The sequence below is a fragment of the Mesoplodon densirostris genome, chromosome 16 (assembly GCF_025265405.1).
Source record: "Mesoplodon densirostris isolate mMesDen1 chromosome 16, mMesDen1 primary haplotype, whole genome shotgun sequence".
Classification (NCBI taxonomy): domain Eukaryota; kingdom Metazoa; phylum Chordata; class Mammalia; order Artiodactyla; family Ziphiidae; genus Mesoplodon; species Mesoplodon densirostris.
The window spans coordinates 50,341,061-50,363,567 of record NC_082676.1 but is presented as its reverse complement, the minus strand read 5'-3'; the positions used below and the strand labels follow the sequence as shown (position 1 = coordinate 50,363,567).

The following is a 22,507-nucleotide window of genomic DNA, read 5'->3' as shown; positions in this document are numbered from 1 at the left end:
AAAACTGGGTTTCTTTTTTTTTTTTCTTTTTCTTTTTTTGGCCGTATCATGCGGCATGTGGGATCTTAGTTCCCCAACCAGGGTTCAAACCCGCGTCCCCTTTGTTGGAAGCACGGAGGCTTAACCACTGGACTGTGAGGGAAGTCCCATGGGTTTCATTGGCTTGATTAGGTCAGGTGCCTATCACTGAGCCAATCACATGGCCAGGGTGTGGGAATATGCAGATTAGGCAGGCCTGAGCCTTGTACCCACCAGCAATATGGGTTCTTCCACCCAGACCAGATGGACTGAGATTGGTGGCTCCCAAGGAAAAGCAGGAGAGGGAGTGGGGAATGGATTCCTTCCTTATCTGCCCCTGGGGAACCTAGGGCACAAAGGGGTTAAGTGTCTTGCCCAAATGGGCAGGGATGGAGCCAGGGCTCAAATCCAGGCTTTCCAAGCCCCTGCTCTTGGCTTCTTCACTTGAGCCCCCAGTGTATTGGTGACCTGAAGCCAAGCAGAACTTCCTGTTGCCTGCAGGCATTTGAGAAAATAGCACCCCAGGCCTCTGCCCTGCTTAAATTCACAGCTCAGCTCTCCTACTGTTTGTGCGCCTGCTAGCTATAAGGTACCATCTTCTGAGTGCCTAGGAGAGCCACACTTCCAGGTAGCCAGCAGAATTTATTGAGTGCATACTGTATGCAGAGCCCTTGATTAAGTGTCCTTGGTGTGGATACAAAAAGCCACATTCCCACCCTCGGGGGTTGTGACCTCCTTAGTAATTCAGTACACTCAGGCCTGGCCACTTTTTCCTTCCTCCCTAAGCTTGTTTCTGCCTCAGGACCTTTGCACTGACTGTTCCTGCAAGACTGCATCACTGCATCTCTTGAATCCTACTCACAGTTCAGGTCTCAGCTCATGTCACCTCCTCAGCTAGGCTGTGCTAGACCATCCTAAATGAAGTAACCCACCGCTCCACCCTCTTGTCATGTCACTTTGTTTTGGTTTCTTTTTTTTCAGAGCAGTTGGCACCGTCTGAAAGGGTCTTATTCATGTAGTTAATATTTCAGTTGCTTCTCTCCCCCGAGGGCAGGGATTTTATCTGTCTTGTTCAACTCTGTCCGAGTGCCTAGGTGCTCAGTGAATAATAACGTGGTTGAATTGATGAAGGGAGAGGAATGTGGTTGTTTGAGGAGGACCTGGCTGTCCCCTTGAGGATGTATCCTTGCCACTGACCCTCACCCAGTTGCCTTCTGCTCAAGCAGGTGGCCCTGCAGCTGGCTTCCTGGTAGGAATGGAGCCAACTTTTGGGACAGGAACCCTCTGGGAACCAGCCGCTCCTTCCCCCCTGTCTGGTTCTCAGAACTGAGGCCACATTTGGGGAGGTTCTCAGCTCTCAGCTCTGGGCCCGTTTGCCCTCTGCAGTTGTTGTCTGCCTGTCTGGTGACTCAGCCAAGCAGTTTCCTGGGTGGTCATTTCCTGGGGAAACCCAGGCCTGGCTCCTGTTGTGGGTGGTGTCAAGGGAACAGGGTGCCGTGGGTATGATCTCGTGTAATAGATCACAAGTTAGAGTTTCAGGTTTTCCCTGCTCTACTTTACAAACGTACACAGTACTTACGTGTTTTCTTCTGAGTACAAAGTTAAACATATACTTGGTGCAAAATTTAGCAAGGAATGTCTGAGTTCCCTGTAATTCCCCTTTGCAGGGAAAGAACCACTCGTACGGTTTGGTATGTATCACTCTAGAATTGTGTCTGCTGATAATAATGACATCAGCAAACGCTGACTGGCTCTTTCCTGTGCCAATAGATTTCATCCTCTTACCCATTCCACAGGTGAGGAAACTCAGGCACAGATTGGTGAAATGACTTGTGCAAATTCACTGTATTAGCATAAGGCACAGGTTGAGTTGCTTAACAGACAGATCCACAGTTGTGTGCTAACTCGAAATGGTTTCCTTTTGTCTCATCTAACAATCCCGCTTCGGTGGGGTCTCAGGGTGGGCTGGTGCTTCTCCTCCTTCAGTCATCCAGAGGCCTGGTGCCTTCTGTCCTGTTGCTCTGCCACCTGCCGAGAGTTGCCCTGGACTACATGGTCAGATCTGGCTCACTGGCAGATGTCCGCCTTACAGCCTCAGGAAAGCCAGAGAAGGAGAGGGCAGGCTGGAGTTGCATCAGCCCTGCTGCTTGCCTCCTATTGGCCAGGCTTAGTCACATGGCCACACTTAGCATCCAAGAGAAGCCAAGCGATGCCATCCCTACCGAATGGCTGTGCATCCTGTTAAAGCTCAGGGATGGGGAGTTGTCTTAGTCCATTTGGGCTGCTGTAACAAAATACCACAGAACGGGTAACTCAAAAAACACGGAAATTTGTTAAGTCCAAGATCAGGGTGCCAGCATGGTCACGTTCTGGTGAGGGCCCTCTTCCTCGTTCATAGCTGGCATCTTCTTGCTGTGTCCTCACATGGTAGACAGAGTGAGGGAACTCTATGGGGTCTCTTTTCTAAGGGCACTAATCCCATTCATGAGGGCTTCTCCCTCATGACCGTATCACCTTCCAAAGGCCCTACCTCCTAATACCATCACCTTTGAGGGTTGAGATTTCAACCTATGAAATTTGGGGGGATACATTCAGGCCGTAGCAGGGGTTTTCATTCTCAAAGGAAAAGGGGAGTGGATTCTGGGGACAATCAGCAGTTTCAGCCTTTCTGCTCCAGCCTCTTATCAGAGGAGGGTTCCGCCTGGACCCTCCCTCTGACCCCCCCCCCCCACCTTCCCGCCAGGTGGACATCATGCAGATGTGCATCATAGAGCTGAAAGAAAGGCTGGGCCGGCCTCTCTTCCACCTAGAGCACTACATCGAGGGCAAGTACATCAAGTACAACTCCAACTCAGGCTTCGTCCGCGATGACAACATGCGCCTGACACCGCAGGTGAGGCCCCTTGCAGAGGCCCGTGCCCCATCTCAGCAGACCTCGGGTCCCTCCGAATTAGGCAGGGCTCCTTCCTTTGTCTTTGCCTCTGTACAGCTCCTCCCTGCAGATAAAGGCCCCCAACATGGGCAGAGGTGGGGGTGTTGAAACCTCTCAGAGCAGTGCCTGCCAGCGTTTGTGCAGCCCACAGCCTGGTCCCTTGTGGTCACCTTTTCTTTCATGTCACCCCACAGGCCTTCAGCCACTTCACTTTTGAGCGTTCCGGCCACCAGCTGATTGTGGTGGATGTCCAGGGCGTGGGTGACCTCTACACCGACCCACAGATCCACACCGAGAGGGGCACTGACTTTGGAGATGGCAACCTAGGTAGGCAGGGAAAGCCAGCGTGTCCACGGAGACCACACTCCCCACAAAATCTCCGGGCTCTTTGTTCACCCAAGAAAGCAGGCCGAGGTGATATATGGGGCGCCCCAGGATTGTGGAGATGGGAGCCTGGGGCCTCTGGCTCCTGCCAGTTTAGCATGCTTTACACCTGCCCCTGCCACATTTACGGTGTTCAGTACCGTCCTGCCCCCATCCCAAAGCAGAGCAGTGCTCCAGACCCCCTACTCTGTTGTGTCCACAGGTGTCCGTGGGATGGCTCTCTTCTTCCACTCTCATGCCTGCAACCGGATTTGCAAGAGCATGGGCCTTGCTCCTTTCGACCTCTCCCCAAGAGAGAGGGATGCGGTGACTCAGAACACCAAGCTACTGGTGGGTACCCAGCGTGAGCCTGCTCGGACTGGCAGGGCCCTTCTGCTGCCGGGACCCGCAAACTGTGTGTCCTGTGTGCTGGTGGTTCAGGCCCTGCAACGCTTAATTGAAGAGTACTGGGGCCGGAAGACTCTTAGTCTTGTCTGTGCCCCTCGTCCCTCTTGAGCCAATGCACACAGCCCTCCTGAATATCTCCACTAATAGAGGAACTGGGGTCTGCTTGATTTGGGCCCATTTTTGCCCAGAGTGAGGGGACCAGGTATGTACAGATAGCGAGTGGGGTGTGTGGAATGTGGTTTGTGTGATGTGTGGACAAATGGCTGGACTAGACTTGGACCTGGCTCACTGAGTACCTCGCCATGTCCAGGATGTGCCCCCATCCCCACCCCCACTGCATGGACCAGATATAAGACAGTATTGGCAGAGAGCAGCTTGGGATTCTGGAATGTATCCCCCAGCTCAGGGCTGTAAAACGTGGGCAGCGCTTCTGGGAATGCTGGCCCTCTGAGCTCCTGTTCCGGATGCCCCTTCTTAGAGGCCTTTGGGTTAAGCCCCCACTGATTCGTTTTAGGTTTTCTGCCAGTCCCTTAATAGGCACAGGTGGGTGCTGTGTCTGAAAGGGCCTCAGGTTTTGAGGGAACAATAGGGAACAGGAAGAGCCCCTCTTTCCCAGAGGGTGCCTGTGTGACGTGCATGTCCCTGTTAATTCTCCAGCAATCAGCCCAGACCATCTTGAGGGGGACAGAGGAGAAGTGCGGGAGCCCCCGGGTGAGGACCCTCTCGGCGAGCCGGCCCCCCCTGCTCCTTCGCCTCTCAGAGAACTCTGGAGATGAGAACATGAGTGACATAACCTTTGACTCTCTCCCTTCCTCGCCATCTTCTGCCACGCCGCACAGCCAGAAACTGGACCACCTTCGTGAGTGATGGTTTGGCCCCTGGGCATTGTGATGGGAGGGGACAAGCACAGGTGAAACAGGGCTAAACTGGCTTTCACTTACGTTAGAAAATCAGACATGCCAACCAAAAAGATTGATGGCCCAGATGGTTTTACGGGTGAGTTCTTTTTAATAAACTTTCAAGATGCAGTCATCCAAATGCTGTAAAAACAGTCTTTGTTGTAGAAAACAAGGTAACATTTTTCAGAGTGTTTTATGAAATTAGCGAAAACTTTTATACCAAAATTTGACAAAACACCAAAAAAGAAATCTATATCCCAACCTCAGGTATAAATATACAAGGCAGGGCTTCCCTGGTGATGTAGTGGTTGGGAATCCGCCTGCCAATGCAGGGGACACGGGCTCGAGTGCTGGCCTGGGAAGATCCCACATGCTGTGGAGCAGCCAAGCCCGTGCGCCACAGCTACTGAGCCTGCGCTCTAGAACCCGCGAGCCCACGCACAGCAACGAGGACCCAATGCAGCCAAAAATAAATTAAAAATTTTTAAAATGAATAAATAAATAAATATACAAGGCAAAAATTCTAAATAAAGTATTAACAAATAAAAACTAGTATCTTAGGGCTTCCCTGGTGGCTCAGTGGTTGAGAGTCCGCCTGCCGATGCAGGGGACACGGGTTCGTGCCCCAGTCCGGGAAGATCCCACATGCCACGGAGCGACTGGGCCCGTGAGCCATGGCCACTGAGCCTGGGTGTCCGGAGCCTGTGCTCCGCAACGGGAGAGACCACAACAGTGAGAGGCCCGCGTATGGCAAAAAAAAAAAAAAAAAAAAAAAAGACTAGTACCTTAAAAGAATAGTCTGTCACAGCCAAATAGGGTTTTTGCAGGAATTTGAAAGTTGTTCAGTGTTCGGAAACCAATTAACATCATATGAACAGGTCAAAGGAGAAAAATGGGCATCATTATTTCCGAAGTTGAAGTGACAGAGTTTGCTCATGATATGGATGTGGGGTCTGCAGGAAAGAGGGGAGGCAAGGCTGACTCCACGGTTTTGATCTGAAGAACTGGCAGGATGATGGGGCCATTTATTCAGCTGGAGGAGGCCCCAGGGAAGCAGGAGAGGAGGATTTTAATGTCAGATATTAAAGAAGCCTGTAAATCACCACTGAAAGGCCTGGGGAATAGTCTGAAGCAAGAGCTGACAAACCTTTTCTTAAAAGGCCAGAGAGTAATAAATATTTTAGACTTTGTAGGCCGTGTGGTCTCTGCATTTGCAGCATAAACACAGCCGTTGACAATACTTAAATAGATGCGGCTGTGTTCCAGTAAAACTCCATGGACACTGAATTTTAAATTTCATAAAATTTTCACACATCACAAAATATTATTCTCCTTTTGACTTTTGCCAACCATTTAAAAATGTAAAAAGCATTCTTAAAAACCATATGAGAATATGAGACAAGCCAGATTTGGCTAGTGGCAGCTTAGGACAGGAGATAAAGACTGGGATGGTTGGTTTTTAAGCTATCTAAGGCTTCTCCTATTTGTAGCTACTCATTGGGCCCCAAATATACAAATGGCTTTCCTTCCTTCACAACTGCACCTCACTGAGGTTTGACCATAGGTCAAGAACATGGTGCTTATCAATACATGACACAATTGTATTTGCATTATGACAACCCCAAGGAGGCACACCTGTTGAGCTGCTTGCTCAGGACCCCACAGCTGGCGAGTAGAGACTCTGGGTAAGTTCTCGAGGAAGAATTGTGTCCCCCTAGGTGCTGACAACATACATTCTTCACCCATTTTTGTCCTTTATAAATTTAAAATAAAAAAGGCTTGGTGGCAGCTGTAGGCTGTAGATGGGTCTTGTGAACTGTTCCAGCGATGGAGCTGGTGCCTTACTCCATTTTCTCCCTGCTCAGATTGGCCTGTGTTCAGCGACCTCGATAATGTGGCATCCCGAGACCACGACCCGCTGGACAACCACCGGGTGAGTAGAGGGGGTGGAGGACCAGGGCGGGGAGGCGTGGGCTCCCTCCCCCGGGAACTGAGGATGAGACCTCAGATTCAGAGGTGGGTAACCCAGGTCTGCTCCGGGCACTGGCAGCAGGATACAGGTGCACAGGGGGAATCCCGGCCTCCTGCCCAGGGCAGCATTTTGTCTGGGAAGAGCTGGGTCTATTCCAGTTCCTGGAGGTGGTTAAAGCAGAGAGAATCCAAATCAATAATGCAACCTTCTGGTACATGCTGGGCTTGGCCCTGGGTTTGGTTTGGCCGCACGTTGTGTGGCCAAGCTATCTTGGGGGACAGGGGGCTACGTTGGGTCTCTGATGTGTAACTTACAACACAGGTAGCTGTGATGCTCACAGCTTGGATGAGCAGAACAGGTTTCCTGCAGCCCCTGTGTGACTAGCAGTAAGAAGCTGTAGATGACGTATTTGCATTCAGACAAACATATATTATGGTGTCAAATTAAAAATTCATTAGAATGTTTAAAACAGACTTCACAGACACGTCACACTTGCACAGGCCACAGCATCTTAAGCTGCACTCTCAGCTCCAAAGGTTCAACTTTGCTCCTGACGGCTTTTCAGAGTTCTTGAGTGGGAACAAAAAATAGGAATAGCGGACACATATGGAATCATCACTGTGGGCAGACAGTGTTTTAAGAGCTTGGTAGATAATTCTCACCTAATCCTCACAACAACTTATGAGATAAGTAGATCATAGTTTTTATTCCTTTTAGAATAGGTTTTATGTTTTACTCTAGAGCTAGGATGAATTTTAGAATTTCAGAGTAGGTTGAAAAGGAAAAGATTCAGAAAATTACAAGGTGAAAAGTCTCCCTCTCACCTGTCCCCTCAGCCACCTGCTTATCCCCAGCATTAGCAGCTGCTTAGACAGTGCCCTCATTATCTCTGATTCAGAGACGGGGAAACTGAGGCACAGAAAGGTAAGCCACTTGCTCATGGTCACTCAGTGATGGAGCCAGCGTTCAAACCCAGGACATCTGGCCTCGAACCCACCCTGTATACTGCTGCCCTTTGCTTTTATTCTCCACCATTTCTCAGATGAGGAGGACACTGAGGTTTGGAGAGGTTAGCTGCCTTGCCCAGGGTCTGACCTGGGGAGTGCAGAGCTGGGGTTTCAGTGAGGCTCTCTGTGGCCCGGCTTGGGAGTGGTTCCCAAGGGTGGGACATGGGGCCCAAGGTCATGCAGAGAGTGGGTGCGAGGAGGGGGCTGCCTGGAGCTTTTAGGTATAGCCTGTGATCCAGTTTCAAAAAGAGCCGTTCACACTGCACACTTCAATTTGGTTGTCTGTAAATTATACCTCAATTTAAAAAATTGAAATAGTTAAAAAAAAAAAAAAAAAAGAACAGCTATTTGGCTCACACAGAACAAAGACCTGGGGGAGGGCAGTAGGAAGCCTGTGGTGCTTCTAGAAACCAGGGCAGGGGCCTTTTTAGAATAACGCAGCTCCTTCTGGTGGAGTGGATCCTGGCCAGACCAGAGGCCAAGGATTCCATTGTGTATGGTCCATGGCGCCCATCTGTCTAGGAGACTGATCCCAGGTTTTACATTTATGGTAGTGATACCAAGCTTCTTTTAAAAATATATTGACTTAAGTAAAATAAAATGGTTTATTTAAAGAAAAATAATAAAAGAGAAGTATGAATTCATGAGAAGAGTTTTATCTGGAGGAGGAAGAGAGTGGGATGCGGAGGGGACTCATAAGAGGTCTAAATTTTAACAGCAATGTTTTAATTCCTTTTAGAAATAAATGATCTAAAGTAACTAAGGCCTAGTGTTAACAGTTGACAAAATTTGGCAACAGGTGCACAGGAGTTCATTTTAGGATTCTCTGTTCTTATTTGTGTGTTTGAAATGTTTCTCAGTGGAATGAAGGAGGAAAAAAATAGAAGTTTTAGCTGAACAGTGATGCAGGTGACTTGCGGATATGGCCAGAACTCAACGTTGGTAGATGAATAACTGAAGTTATAGAGATTCTAAATTATACCGGGTTCCTTTTCACAACAGAACTCAGATCTAGAAGAATAAAAAATATGCCCAGGTGATGTGTGCGGTTTTGGCAGAGGGCTTAGTTGTAATAAATAATTGTTCCCAGTGCTGCATTTTTTTTTAAACATCTCTATTAGAGTATAATTGTTTTACAATGGTGTGTTAGTTTCTGCTTTATAACAAAGTGAATCAGCTATACATATACATATACATATATCCCCATATCTCTTCTCTCTTGCGTCTCCCTCCCTCCAACCCTCTCTATCCCACTCCTCTAGGTGGTCACAAAGCACCAAGCTGATCTCCCTGTGCTATGCGGCTGCTTCCCACTAGCTATCGGTTTTTCATTTGGTAGTGTATATATATCTATGCCACTCTCTCACTTTGTCCCAGCGTACCCTTCCCCCTCCCCATGTCCTCAAGTCCATTCTCTAGTAGGTCTGCGTCTCCAATGCTGCATTTTTTTCCAAGGGTCATATCCTTTAAACCAGGCTTTGTTTTTCTGCCTGTGAAATGGGTGAGTCACTCTTAACAATGGCACTTACTACGATCCACACTCTGAGTGTGACATCTCATTTCATCCTCACAGCCGCTTGATGTAGGTAGCTATAATGAATCCCCATAGCTAGGGAAACCGAAGCTCAGAGAGGCTGAGCAGCTATCCAGAGTCATAGCTGGTGAGTTACAAAGCTTGGATTTGAGCCTAGGCAGTCTGGCTCCAGAGCCCACATTCTTCGCCACTATTTTTTTTACTGCTCCCTTGTCACCCAACCAGCAAGGGTAGGAGGAAGAGAATGTTGTGGGGGTGATGGGACAAAGGAGAGAAAGCAAATGGCTGGGATTCCAGATATCACCACCACCAGGTACTCAGAGGACCACTGAGACCCTAGGGCCATCTTTTCTCCACAGGATTCTGAGAACAGTGGAGACAGCGGATACCCCAGTGAGAAGCGGGGTGAGCTCGATGACCCAGAGCCCCGAGAACATGTAAGGAACCCCAAGGAAATGAGAACAGAGTCCCCTGTTGCCTAGTTGTCCAGGAGGATAGAGAGCTGGGGCGGAGGGGGGGAATGTGAATGGGTGCCAAGAGCATAAAGTAAATTAATAAGGAAATCATTTCAGATAAAGATAAATGCAAGGCAGAAGGTAAAACAGGGTAATGTGGACTAGTAAGTTTAGTAAGGGGACAAGCATGGGGGATTAGACACAAGGTTGAATATGGCGGACACATCTTACAGTGAAGCTGGACCTCTGGTTGCTAAGCAGAGAGGATGCTGGGTAGTGGGCCAGAATGGTGCTGGTAGGTGGGAGGGCCCAGCTCAAAGGCACGGGATTCCAGCAGTCCCTCGGGAAGGCTCCAGAGGATGAAAGATGCCTCACGGTATCTTTTCAGCAGCATCCTGGTGAGGGTGGTCTTAGGCAGTATCAGCCATCTAGAGGTTTTGCCAAGTGCCAAAATGGAGCACGAGCATTACAGGCAGTCTTGCCGGGAGCCTCTGGTCTCGGCTTTGTTACTGCGAATATATATAAACAGGCGATGGGAGCTTTGGCTGAGCGAAGCACTTGGCCCAGTTCTCTTGGTGCCTGTCTGCTGGGATCCTGTGCCTTTGAGTCGGTTCCATCCATGCACATGGTGAGAGCGAGAGGGAGGCTGCGGCTGCCCCAGCACAGCAGTCCTGCCTGTTACCCAGCATCCTCTCTGCTTGGCAGACGAAGGTGCTGGCTTCCTGAGGGGCCGAGCCAGTTCCCTGAGGAGGATCCCCTGGGAGTGCTGGACCAGTTCCCCAGGAGGAGGTTCTTGGGAGGAAGTCTGCTCTTTGGATCACTCTAATCTATGTCTCCATCAGGGCCACTCAAACGGTAACCGGAGGTATGAGTCAGACGAAGACAGCGTGGGCAGCTCTGGACGGGTAATGTGCCCCCAGGAATCCTCGTCGTGGCTGCGTGCTTGCCCTTTTCAGACTCTGTTTCTGTTTCTTCCCCCTCACGTCATGTCACTTCTGCCTGCCCAGGTGCTTCACATGTCTCCTAAAGGACGATTTTGCAAAGGAGCCAATCCCCTGGGCAAATACTTTTTTTTTTTTTTTTTTTTTTCTTTTTGCGGTACGCGGGCCTCTGACTGCTGTGGCCTCTCCCGTTGCGGAGCACAGGCTCCGGATGCGCAGGCCCAGCGGCCATGGCTCACGGGCCCAGCCGCTCCGCGGCATATGGGATCCTCCCAGACCGGGGCACGAACCCGTATCCCCTGCATCGGCAGGCGGACTCTTAACCACTGCGCCACCAGGGAGGCCCTGGGCAAATACTTTTTGAGCTCCTGGGTGTGACACTGCGGGATCAGCAGGGAGAATTAGAGAAGACAGGATGGCCTGTCCTGGAGGCTACATCTCACAGCGCCTTCCAGTATACATTAATTGACGTCTAAGGAGTTCCCTGGTGGCTTAGTGGTTAGAATTCCGGGCTTTCATTGCCATGGCCCCGGTTCAATCCCTGGTTGGGGAAGTTCGCACAAGCTGCGTGGTGCAGCCCCCCAAAATTTAATTCTTGCAGCCACCCACTGAGACAGGCTAATGTTATTCATCCTCTTTTGATGTATGAGAAAAAGGGAGTCTTAAGCGACTCTCCCCAGCTTACCCGGCTAGTAGTTGGAAGAAGCATCTCAGGTGATTATCATCAGGCAGGTGTGGGAAAGACCAGTCTCCGGAACCCTCTTCTCTAGCTGACTCGGAACCACATTTTGAACCTCTCACCCTCCAGCCTTTGCTAAGGCGGGTCTCTCTCCTGCCTGCAAGGTCCTTCCTCCCCTGTGGTCATATCTCCTCAGGCCTGTCTGCTCTCCCAGGCTGGACCCCAGTGGCACCTTCCCTGATCCCCGGGGCAGGCTTGACTCTTGCTGCTTCCAGAACGCAGATTATTTATCACGCAGTATTTCCTTACCACAAGGTATTTCTCAATCGGGTCAAGGCCACAGCGTGGTGCAGAGACAGGGTCGTTCGATCCCAGCACCGCTGACATTCTGGGCTGGGTCATTCTTTTTTGTGGAGGATGCCCTGTGCATGGTAGGATGTTTAGTGTGCGTACACACAGACATACACACACAGCAGCCTGGCTCTGTCCTGCGAGAACTTTGGACAGGGGTGTTTTTAGCTGGGAGACGTGATGTGTTTTCTAACCCATCTCCTGAAGCACCCTGTGGATGCACAGGGAAAGCACAGTGGATTTGCTGCCAGGTCTGAAGGCAGGCTCTTCTGGTGCCTTGTGTGGGGAGCTGGTAGAGGAGCAGCTCAGGGTCGAAACTCCCTGACCTAAGTCAGATGGATAAGTGAGGAGACACTTCTCTGAACTGCTGCAGTGCAGTGTGCTAGCCTTTGTGTCCTGTTGCTACAATATTCCCTCAGTGCCCACAAGCTGGCATAATTCAAGTGACTGGAAATGGAGCCGAGTTTGACCAAGAAAGCTTGACACCGCACAGGTCCGCGCCCCTTAACTTGCCAGGCCGACTTTCGCAGCTGGTAGGGTGCGTCCATCCCCAGCCCCTCGCTTCTCTGGCCTGTAAATGCTCGCTCCTCCCTTCAGGTCTGTGTGGAGAAGTGGAGTCTTTTCAACACCTCCCGTCTCCACCTGCCGAGGCCTTCAGCCGTGGCCCTGGAAGTGCAGAGGCTCAACGCTCTGGACCTTGAGAAGAGAATCGGGAAGTCCATTTTGGGGAAGGTATGGTGATGCCTCTCGGCATTAACCCAGCGCCTCCCCCAAGAATCGCTTCCTCCCCCAGGCTGGCTGGGAGGCCCTCGGCTGCGGCTGCGGCCCCCAGGCAGCCAGGCCCACCTGCCTTCTGTGTGGCAGGTCCATCTGGCCATGGTGCGCTACCATGAGGGCGGGCGCTTCTGCGAGAAGGACGAGGAGTGGGACCGGGAGTCGGCGATCTTCCACCTGGAGCATGCAGCCGACCTCGGCGAGCTGGAGGCCATCGTGGGCCTGGGACTCATGTACTCGCAGCTGCCCCACCACATCCTGGCGGACGTCTCTCTGAAGGTGAGGGGGGCGGGCGCTCAGTCAACCCATCACCCTTTCCTCCCTGGGTTTATGCCTCAGAAATTTCCTGATCATCAGTTTGGGACCAGGCACTTCCAAGTTAGTTGACGCTGATAGAATTGGTCTCCGGCCTTGGGGACTGAGTGGAAGGTGACAGTCACATTCCCAGGCAGTTGCGACGTGGTGCGGTGGGAGAAGCAGAAGATGCTACTGCAAATAAATGAGGAAAGGCCGTAGCTGGGGTTTCTTGATTGGCAGTTCCAGCTCTGTCCCTAGTGGCTAGAACAGACCTGGCACACACTAGATAATCAGCATTCGTTTGTGGAACGAATGAATAAAGCGATCCCTAAGGTAGACCTGCGGGCCCAGTGGAGTCAGCCAGGCAGAGTGTGGGAGGGGGAGTGCGGGCAGAGGGGACAGCATGGGCCCAGGCCCTGGGGAGACAGGGTTGGGGTGAGAGGACAGGAGGCGATCAGTGCGGTTGGAGTGTGGAGCACGAGGACAGCTGCAGGAGATGAGGCTGGAGGGGGGCCTGGGCAGGATGGGTGTGATGGGAATCCGTGAGGGTGTCTGCTCCCTCATCACTCCCCTGGTCCGTGGGCACAGTGGACAGGACCTGACATGGCCTAGGGAGTGTGATCCTTTCCTTAGAGAAGTTGAGAGGCCCTTGGTGTGCATGTGCTCCCAGCGTAAATGTCTCCAGCTCTCTGTCACATGGGCCAGGCTTGCAGCCGGACGAGGCTGGGCTTGGTGTGGGCACAGGGCACCAGCTCTGCTCTGTGAGCCTTGCCATGGCCCAGCAGGTTGGGGGTCTCAGACGGGAAGAGGGTGTGGGAAGGCACCCAAAAGTCCTTGATTTATTTAACTTTTAAAATAGTTAATACATTCATGTGACTAAAAGTTTTTTTAATGTGAAAAGGTTTACAGTGAAAAATCTCCCTCCTACCTTCTCATTCTCCTGATAACAGGTAACCATCATTATTAGTTTCTCACGTGTAATTCCAAGAGGGTATTCATTTCCTAGGGCTGCCATAACTAATAACCACAAACTGGGGGGCTTAAAACAACAGAAATTCATTCTCACGGTTCTAGAGGCCAGAAGTCCAAAATCAGTGTGTTGACAGGCCATGATTTTCTAGCTTCTAGTGACTGGAGGCAATCTTGGGTGTTCCTTGGTCTGTAGGTACATCACTCCAATCTCTTTCCATCTTCACATGGCCTTTTCTCTGTGTGTGTGTCTCTGTGCCTCTGTGCCTCTTTTCTTACGAAGACACCAGTCCTATGGAGTTTAGGGCCCACCCTACTCCAGTCTGCCCTCATCTTAACTAGTTACATCTGTCTGTTTGGAAAGACCCTATTTCTGCAGTGTCCTGCAGACTTTTTCCCTCAGTGCTGTAGAGACAGCTTCCTCATTCTTTCTGACAGCTGAGTAACATTCCATTGTACAGGTAGTTTATTTAACCTGTGCCCTGTTGATGGACACTTGGGTTGGTTCCATTCTTATGATATCTCAAAAATTGCTGCAGTGACCAGACTTAGACATATTAAGTTGAACCATTTTTGTAGGTCATGAAGGTAGAATATCGGCAGTTTCATATGGTTCAGTCAAATATGTCCGTTGGCATGCGGTCAGGGGTAACTTACAGCCATTTTTATTTCCTGTTTTAGATGGTGAAGGGTAGGCTCGGTTGGGGGAGGGGATTTTGACAGGCGGATGATTTGTTCCTCTTTCTCTCGTCTCCATGCTCCCTGAGGAGTGGAGCGTGAATATATCTGAGGAGTGGACTGAATATATCTCATTTAGCCCGTGATGTGCTGATAAATGCTTAACAACTGGCTCTTGCAGGTGGGGAGGGAATGTTTGCACATATATGTATGTACGTTTATTATACATCTACTTGTAAGTTTATTATACATTTACTGATATAAGGAATGTGGAGCATACAGTTTACAAATCATAAAAATATAGTGAATTCTATATAGTCAATAGATCCTCACAGAATTCCTTTGCTAATTTTTGTGGAACTCATGTCTGTAGCCCAGCTTTGGTTGCCCCTGATGGAGGCGTGCAGTTCTGACATTGGATACTGGTTGATACTTTCACTTACTTTAGTGAGTAAGATGAAAGTGAAATAAGCAAGTCCTTTGTCAGAGTTGGAACTTCATTTATTTGCTGCTGATACAAGCAACTTCTTTGCTGAATCAGACAATAGTTTTTTGTGTGTGTGTCTGCGGTACGTGGGCCTCTCACTGTTGTGGCCTCTCCCGTTGTGGAGCACAGGCTCTGGACACTCAGACTCAACGGCCATGGCTCACAGGCCCAGCCGCTCTGTGGCATGTGGGATCTTCCCGGACCAGGGCACGAACCCGTGTCCCCTGCATCGGCAGGCGGACTCCCAACCACTGAGCCACCAGGGAAGCCCAGACGATAGTTTTAAATATTGAAGAATGTTTCTCCAGTTTCTTGTGCTAGTCACAATGTAATGGCTACAGACACGGCACACTTTCAAATTAGTCTGCATTGTTAATATTTTTTGCCATCTCGTGGTATAACTGCTTCTACCATGGCCAATGTGCAAGCACTAAGATGACATCGCTGAGCACGGAGTTGCAAGAAACGCACCACAGGACACCATTATATAGCATTTCCATCGTGAAGATTCGACAGACTGGTGGCTCTCGGCCAGTCATTTTGCCTCCCCCTTCTCCAGGGGACACTTGGCCGTGTCTGGAGACATCTTTGGTTGTCACAACTCTGGGAGTGCAACTGGCATCTAGTGGGTAGAGGGCAGGAATGCTGCCAAACATCTACAATGCACAGGACAGTCCCTGCAACACAGAATTATGTCATCTAAAATGCCAGTAGCGCCAAGGTTGAGAAGCCCTGCAATAGATATAAATAACTTCAAGAGGACAGACAACAGTAAAACATAGTAAAATAATTAGGAAGTGATGAGCTTTGGTTATTTGTTACCTTTCCTTTAATTGTAAGTTTATATAATTTAATTTTTAATAATGGCTGTGTTTTACGACTGGCTTGCTTTCACATCCGTCCTCACAAGCCTGCAGAGCCGGCTGCAGCATACCCACTGCGTTTGGCCTGTTCTCCCAGCATCTGGCACAGAGGGGACACTCAGAAGGGTTTGAGACCTGAATAAAGGAATTCCAGGGTCCGGGATGAGTGGTTAGGGGCCAGGACTGGGGAGACCACTTTCGCTGAGACTCCCTGGTAACTCTCCCTGTGATCTCAGGCTGTTTACACCAGCTGCGCCCGAGCACCTTTGTAAAGGGATGTAGAAGCTATTCCAGTTTTCTCATCTGCAGGTGTCCCAAAGGCCTTTCCCTCCAGGACAGAATCTGGCAGCAAAGAAAACCATGGCCACGTGCCCTGAAAGGCTGCTGGCCCATCTCCCGCTTTCCCCAAAGCCCCCATTCTTAGGACCATTTCCTGTTGTCTTGCTAAGACATTCGTTTATCCAGCACATGCTTTTTGAGTATCTCCTACACTCTGGGCACCGTCCTAGGTTCTTATTCACAACAGCAAACTTTTCAGGCAGATAAGGTTGTAATACAGGTAACAATTAACAAATGAAAATATTTCCAACAGAAGTAAAAATAACTGACCTTTATTGAGCACTGCCTGTGCCAAGCATTGTTCTTAAGTGCTAGGGGGAAATTGTGACAGGGAATGAGATCAGGAGGGACTGGATACGGGCTTCCCTGGTGGCGCAGGGGTTAAGAGTCTGCCTGCCAGTGCAGGGGACATGGTCTGGGAAGATCCCACATGCCATGGAGCAACTAAGCCCATGTGCCACAACTACTGAGCCTGCGCTCTAGAGCCCGCAAACCACAACTGCTAAGCCCGTGCACCACAACTACTGAAGCCCACGTGCCTGGAGCCCATGCTCTGCAACAAGAGAAGCCACCACAATGAGAAGCCCCTGCACCACAACGAAGACCCAACACAGCCAAAAATAAAAACAAATAAATTAAAAAACAAAAGAGTGGATAGGCCTCTTGTTATTAGGATGCTGATTCCAGCTGCAAGAGAGGCTGGGAAATGTAGTTTTTAGCTAGTCAGCCATGTGCCAGCAAAAATATGACAGAGGAGAATGGATATGGTGGACAACTGGTAGTCCCAGCCACACTTCTTGAATCCTGAAGGTTGAGAAGGGCCTCATAGGGTGATAGGAGGGCTTTGGATTTGTCTCCGAGTGAGATAGGAAGTCTTAGAGCAGCTTTGATAGAGTAACATGACCTGACCTGGGCTTAAAGCATCTCTCTGGATGGATATCGGAGAAGCAGGATGGAAGCAGGTGGGAATGTAGAGTAGTGCAGCCACTGTGGGAAACAGCTCCTCAAAAGGCTAAACATAGAGTTATATGTGACCCAGCAATTCTACTCCTAGGTATATATATCCCCCCAAAATAAAAACATACATCCACACAAAAACTATGCACACAGATGTTCATAGCAGCATTATTCATAATAGCCAAACAGTGGAAACAACCCAAATATCCGTCACCTGATGACTGATGAACAGATAAACAAATTGTGATATATTCATACAAGTGGAATGTTATTTGGCCATAAAAGAGAATGAAACACTGATAGAAGCTGTATGAATGAACCTTGAAAACTTTATCCCAGGGCTTCCCTGGTGGCACAGTGGTTAAGAATCTGCCTGCCAGTGCAGGGGACATGGGTTCAAGCTGTTGTCCGGGAAGATTCCCACATGCCGCAGAGCAACTAAGCCCGTGCGCGGCAACCAATGAGCCTGCACTCTAGAGCCCACGAGCCACAACTACTGAAGCCCGTGTGCCTACAGCCCGTGCTCTGCAACAAGAGAAGCCACTGCAATGAGAAGCCCACGAACCGCAGCAAAGAGTAGCCCCCGCTCGCTGCAACTAGAGGAAGCCCGCATGCAGCAGCGAAGACCCAATGCAGCCAAAAATAAATAAAATAAATAAATTTATTAAAAAAAATTAACGCCAAGTGAAAAAAGCCAGTCACACTAAACAACATGTTTTTTTGTTTTGTTTTGTTTTTTGGCTGAGCCAAGCGGCATGCGAGATCCTAGCTCCCTGACCAGGGATCGGACCCGCACCCCTTGCAAGGGAAGCGCAGATTCTTAACCCCTGGACTGCCAGGGAAGTCCATAGACCACATGTTATATGATTACATTTATATAAAATGTCCAGAATAGGGAAATCTCTAGAAACAGAATGTAGATTAGTGGTTGCCTAGGGCTGGGTGGGATGGAACAATTGGGAGGTAATGGTTAGGGGGTATGGTGTTTTGAATCCTTCTTGGCTTGATGAAAATATTCTGAAGTCGATTATGGTGCTGGTTGCACAATCTGATTATACTAAGAACTATTGAGTTGTACGCTTTAAATGAGTGAGTTGTATGTTATGTGAATTATATCTCAATAAAGGTGCTAAAAAATGTAAAAATAATTGGAAGCAGGGAGCCCCTGCTGGAGGCGAGAGATGATGTGGTCTCTGGAGGAATCAGAGCAGATAGAGGAGAGCGAGCGGGAGTGAGCTAAGCTTCCATTTCTCCCTGCCTGATGGGAACCCCCAGGCGCTCTTTGCAGCAGCAGAAGCCCTATTCTCTTTCTCACGATGTGCAATTCTGCAGCAGCCCCAGCCTGGAGCTCTCAAAACAATTCAAGAAACAGGGAAAAGATTGATGAGTGAGATTCTGGCAGCCCCTCCCGTGTAAGCCTCATTTCCTTTTCTCTCCCCGTCTTTGGTTTGTGTTAACAGGAGACAGAAGAGAATAAAACCAAAGGATTTGATTACTTACTGAAGGCAGCTGAAGCTGGCGACAGACAGTCCATGATCTTGGTGGCACGAGCCTTTGACACTGGCCAGAACCTCAGCCCAGACAGGTACTGTGGCCATGGCTCAGGTGACACTGGTGGGAACCTGGGCTGCAGGTGGGAGCTTCCCCTCCGGTGTTAGGACAGACCTGGGTTCCGGATGTGGCTCCCCTGAGTACCAACCCAGTGACCATGGGCAATAGTTTTACCTCCTTGGCCTCAGTTTCTTCACTGTGTAAAATGGAAACTATTATAGAACCTGCATCCTAGGGTGATTGTGTCTCATTGTATGAGGGTTAAATGAGATGCTGCCTGTAATCCTCACTGTGCCTGGCACATAAAGTGAGAGATAAATGGCATCTTAGCCATTTTACCTAAAGATTTTTTTTTTTTTTTTGCGGTACGCGGGCCTCTCACTGCTGTGGCCTCCCCCGTTGTGGAGCACAGGCTCCGGATGCGCAGGCTCGGCGGCCATGGCTTATGGCCCAGCCGCTCCGCGGCATGTGGGATCTTCCCAGACCAGGGCACGAACCCGTGTCCCCTGCATCGGCAGGCGGACTCTCAACCACTGCACCACCAGGGAAGCCCTTATGTAAAGATTTGCCTGAGAAAGAGTTTGAAAGGATATGTAGCATCAGGTCCAGAGCGGTTGTCCTTAGATGTTAGAATTAGGGGTGATTTTAATTGATTCTTCCTACTTTTGTTTTTATTCTTACTATTTTTCACTTCTGAGAGGGAGGGGAGGGAAGGAAGCAAGCTTCAGGGGAGTTCAAGCCTGGTGTGAGTTTTCCAGAGTGGTTTTAAGTCTCCCGATGGCTACAGCCCTGCAGGTGTCAACAGCTTTTCAGTTATCCCTCTGGCAGAGATGCCAGGACTGGATTCTGCGGTGGGAAGAGAGAAGAATGGCAGCTTCATCTCGGCTCTTTGGCTTGGCCAGTGGGAGGTCCCAGAAGTCTAGGAGCAGAGGACGGTTGGGGGAATTGAACTCTTAGTGGGACCCATTGCTCACCCTCTGTGGTGCCCAGTGGATCTCGGCTTCCCCCTCTTGTCCGCAGGCGCAGGGAGCAGGGTGGGCACATTCACTGTCTAAACCTCCAGGATGGGGCAGTTTGGCAGTTCCCTCCTCTGTGGGTCAAGTTTTCATGTCTCTCTCACTGGGTTTAGAAGGAAAGTCAGGGCTGTGGGTCTGTCATATCGAGCTCTCAGGGTCTAAAACGTCCAGATATATGACATCCTGCCTGAATTACATGTCATGCAAACATTTGTCAGCTACCTACTCTGTTTGACAGTAATGCTCCCCTATATTTGGATGCACTTTCATATCTGTGATTTTATTTCACTGAGAGCTAGAATTGGGTCTCCTACATCTCTTCAGTCCCAGTGCTTAGTGCAGGGCCTGGCTCTGTAGTTGTTTGAATGAAGGAACCAACACATCTCTTTGACACAGACAGGGCAGGCATTTGGGGGCTTATTTTATGGATGAGTAAACTGTAGTTCTGAGAAGTGAAGGGGCTTGTCCATAGTCAAGTAGCCAGTAAGTAGTGGAGCCAAAACTTAGGTCTTTTCACCTCTCCTCCAGTGGACTGTACATTAGCCTGCTTCTTAGGGGACTCAGAATTACACTGGCATGGAGGGGAGGTAAACAAAACAGACACGACACAATTGTGTCCGATCAAATGCCAACATCTGTGGTGCCCATTGATTGCAGTGGGGAAGCACCACTGCATGGGTGTGGGGAGCTGGAGCTGGGCATTGAGTATCTGTATCTGAGGCCCTTAAAAAAAATCTTTGCTGTATGTGTTTTCTCTTTATGTCCTCTGTCTACTTCCTCTTTTTAATTTGAGACAATAGGTTTTTTGTTCCCCCACCACCACCATGTGGCATGCAAGATCTTAGTTCCCCAACCAGGGATTGAACCCATGCCCCCCTTCAGTGGAAGCATGGAGTCCTAACCACTGGACCACCAGGGAATTCCCTGTAAAAAATTTTAATATATTAAGACTGTTAACTCTGGTATATGAGTTGGCTTTAAAAAATTTTTCTGAGATGGCTACCAAAAAAAAAAAAGAGATAGTGTTAAATTTAAAAAAAAAAGAAAAAAAAAGGCTTCCCTGGTGGTCCTTTGGTTAAGACTCCGCACTTCCACTGCAGGGAGCATGGGTTCGATCCTCAGTGTGGGAAGTTCCGCATGCCGCAAGGTGTGGCCAAAAAAAGGAGAGATGGCTATCATAGATTTGGGGGGGCAGGGGATGGCACGTGTGCCACACAATGACCATTGTTTATTGGGTCTGGGGACATGCTGGTTTTTAATATTTTGTAGCTAAATCTATCAAGATTTTCTTCTATAGCTTCTGCTATAGTCTTTTTCTTACTCTTCTTCTTCATTCCAACCAGCTCCAGCCTCTTCCATTCAGGGAGCATTAATTGAGGGTCAGCTATTTGCACTTTAAGGGGATTTGACCCCCTTAGAAGTTACCATCTAATAGGACAAGGAAAAGTCATTGGAAATTCCAAGGCAGGGTAGACATGCTAACCGCTGGGTGCAGAGTTGGGTAGGGGTGGATGGGGAGAGAGTAGGCCCTTTCCATCCTTTTACATTTAATGTGTTGGGGGGATTCTGCCTTGCCTTTCAAGACTGGGGAGGGTCAAAACTGAAAGAAGTGAGATCATCTAGTTTAGTGGCTTCCAATCCACTGTTAAAACCCTGGTTTTTTGGGTGTGTCACCAGTAATTTTCAAGTAACTTCCCTTTTTTATAAAATAAAATGGGGTCAAGGTTATCTCCTGACACCATCCTAGCCAGCCACTTCAACAGACATTTAGAGAGGCTGTGCTGTTTGCCAGGCCCTGGGAATGCAGCAGTGAATAGAACAGACAAGGTCCCTACCTTCTTGGGGCTTATGTTCTAGTCAGGGAAACCATAATAAGCAAGTAAATAAGTAAACAGGAGAATTACAGATTGAGGTAATTATAAGAAATAGGGTGTTTGGGGACAGCATCTCTGAAGAAGCTGAGATGAGGAGCCAGGTATGGGAAGAGTTGAAGGAAGGACGTTCTAAGCAGAGGAAGCAGCAGGTACGAAAGCCAAGGAGCTGGCGCGTTCGGGGAGGAGAACGTGACCCAACGAGCCTGGCATGGGAGGAGGTTGACAGGAGCTAAGACTGGAGGGTAGAGCCAGGTCCATATGTATATAGCTGTTGCTCCTGGAACATTTCGTGAGGCCCATAGACCTTCTTATCTGTGTCTCTCTTTGCTCGTTCCTGATGTACTCTAAATAGTTACTCACATGTTTGGTAATATGCTTAGTACACCCCAAGGAAAAGAGCCCATTGCCCTGTTTGCTCTTTATTTTGTATTGTTCAGATTCAGCTGGAACTTGAATTTAGCATACGCCCTTGGTGGTTTGGCCATTCGTGTGCTGCAGTAGGAGAAAGAGTTGAGGGCAGAGGGCAGAGCCAGAAGGGGGAAGTCAGCTATTCCGGGTAAACTCTGCATTTGCTGGAATAGAGCCAGAGCTGGCCAGAAGAGGCAGGGCAAAAGATGGGGCTGAATGACGGCTGTGAGAAGGTTCTGGAGGCCTCGACAAAGAGTCCCCCACCACCTTCTCTCCTGTGTGAGTCATAGGGCACATTGGCTGGGATACCAGCCACTGCTAATGCAAAAATCACCCATACGGTGATTTTTTTTTTTAATTTTTGCCTCACCGTGTGGCTTTCAGGACCTTAGTTCCACGACCAGAGACTGAACCCGGGCCACGGAAGTGAAAGCGCTGAGTCCTAATCACTGGACCACCAGGGAATTCCCATAGAGTGATTTTGTGCAAATGAGGAAAATGTTCCCCTTCTTCAAGATGCTCCACTTCCATCTGTTGGAAAATTGTTGTACTATACCAATTTTTTTAGGGAAAACTGCTTGACCACTATTGTAATAAATATGTAAATCTACAATGTAAATGACACCCTTTAGATGTGGTGGCATTGGGTACTATGGGTCCTGAATCATAGGTGGTGGCCCCATAGGGATTCCTGACTTACCCTTCCTGCTGATGGGCCTCCTCCTTCCTGCCTTG

The 22,507-nt window shown here is 49.3% G+C and overlaps 1 protein-coding gene across 1 annotated transcript in view; it reads left to right on the top strand.

The window, feature by feature from the left end:
• The window catches only part of EEF2K (eukaryotic elongation factor 2 kinase), a 61,131-nt gene that overhangs the window by 32,801 nt on the left and 5,823 nt on the right, over nt 1–22,507 (top strand). Inside the window, exons 7-16 of the mRNA XM_060077757.1 lie at nt 2,762–2,911; nt 3,145–3,277; nt 3,537–3,664; nt 4,379–4,580; nt 6,486–6,553; nt 9,493–9,570; nt 10,431–10,493; nt 12,157–12,291; nt 12,424–12,612; nt 18,384–18,508. Coding sequence (XP_059933740.1) covers nt 2,762–2,911; nt 3,145–3,277; nt 3,537–3,664; nt 4,379–4,580; nt 6,486–6,553; nt 9,493–9,570; nt 10,431–10,493; nt 12,157–12,291; nt 12,424–12,612; nt 18,384–18,508 — 1,271 coding nt within the window. The remainder of the gene's footprint in view (nt 1–2,761; nt 2,912–3,144; nt 3,278–3,536; nt 3,665–4,378; nt 4,581–6,485; nt 6,554–9,492; nt 9,571–10,430; nt 10,494–12,156; nt 12,292–12,423; nt 12,613–18,383; nt 18,509–22,507) is intronic.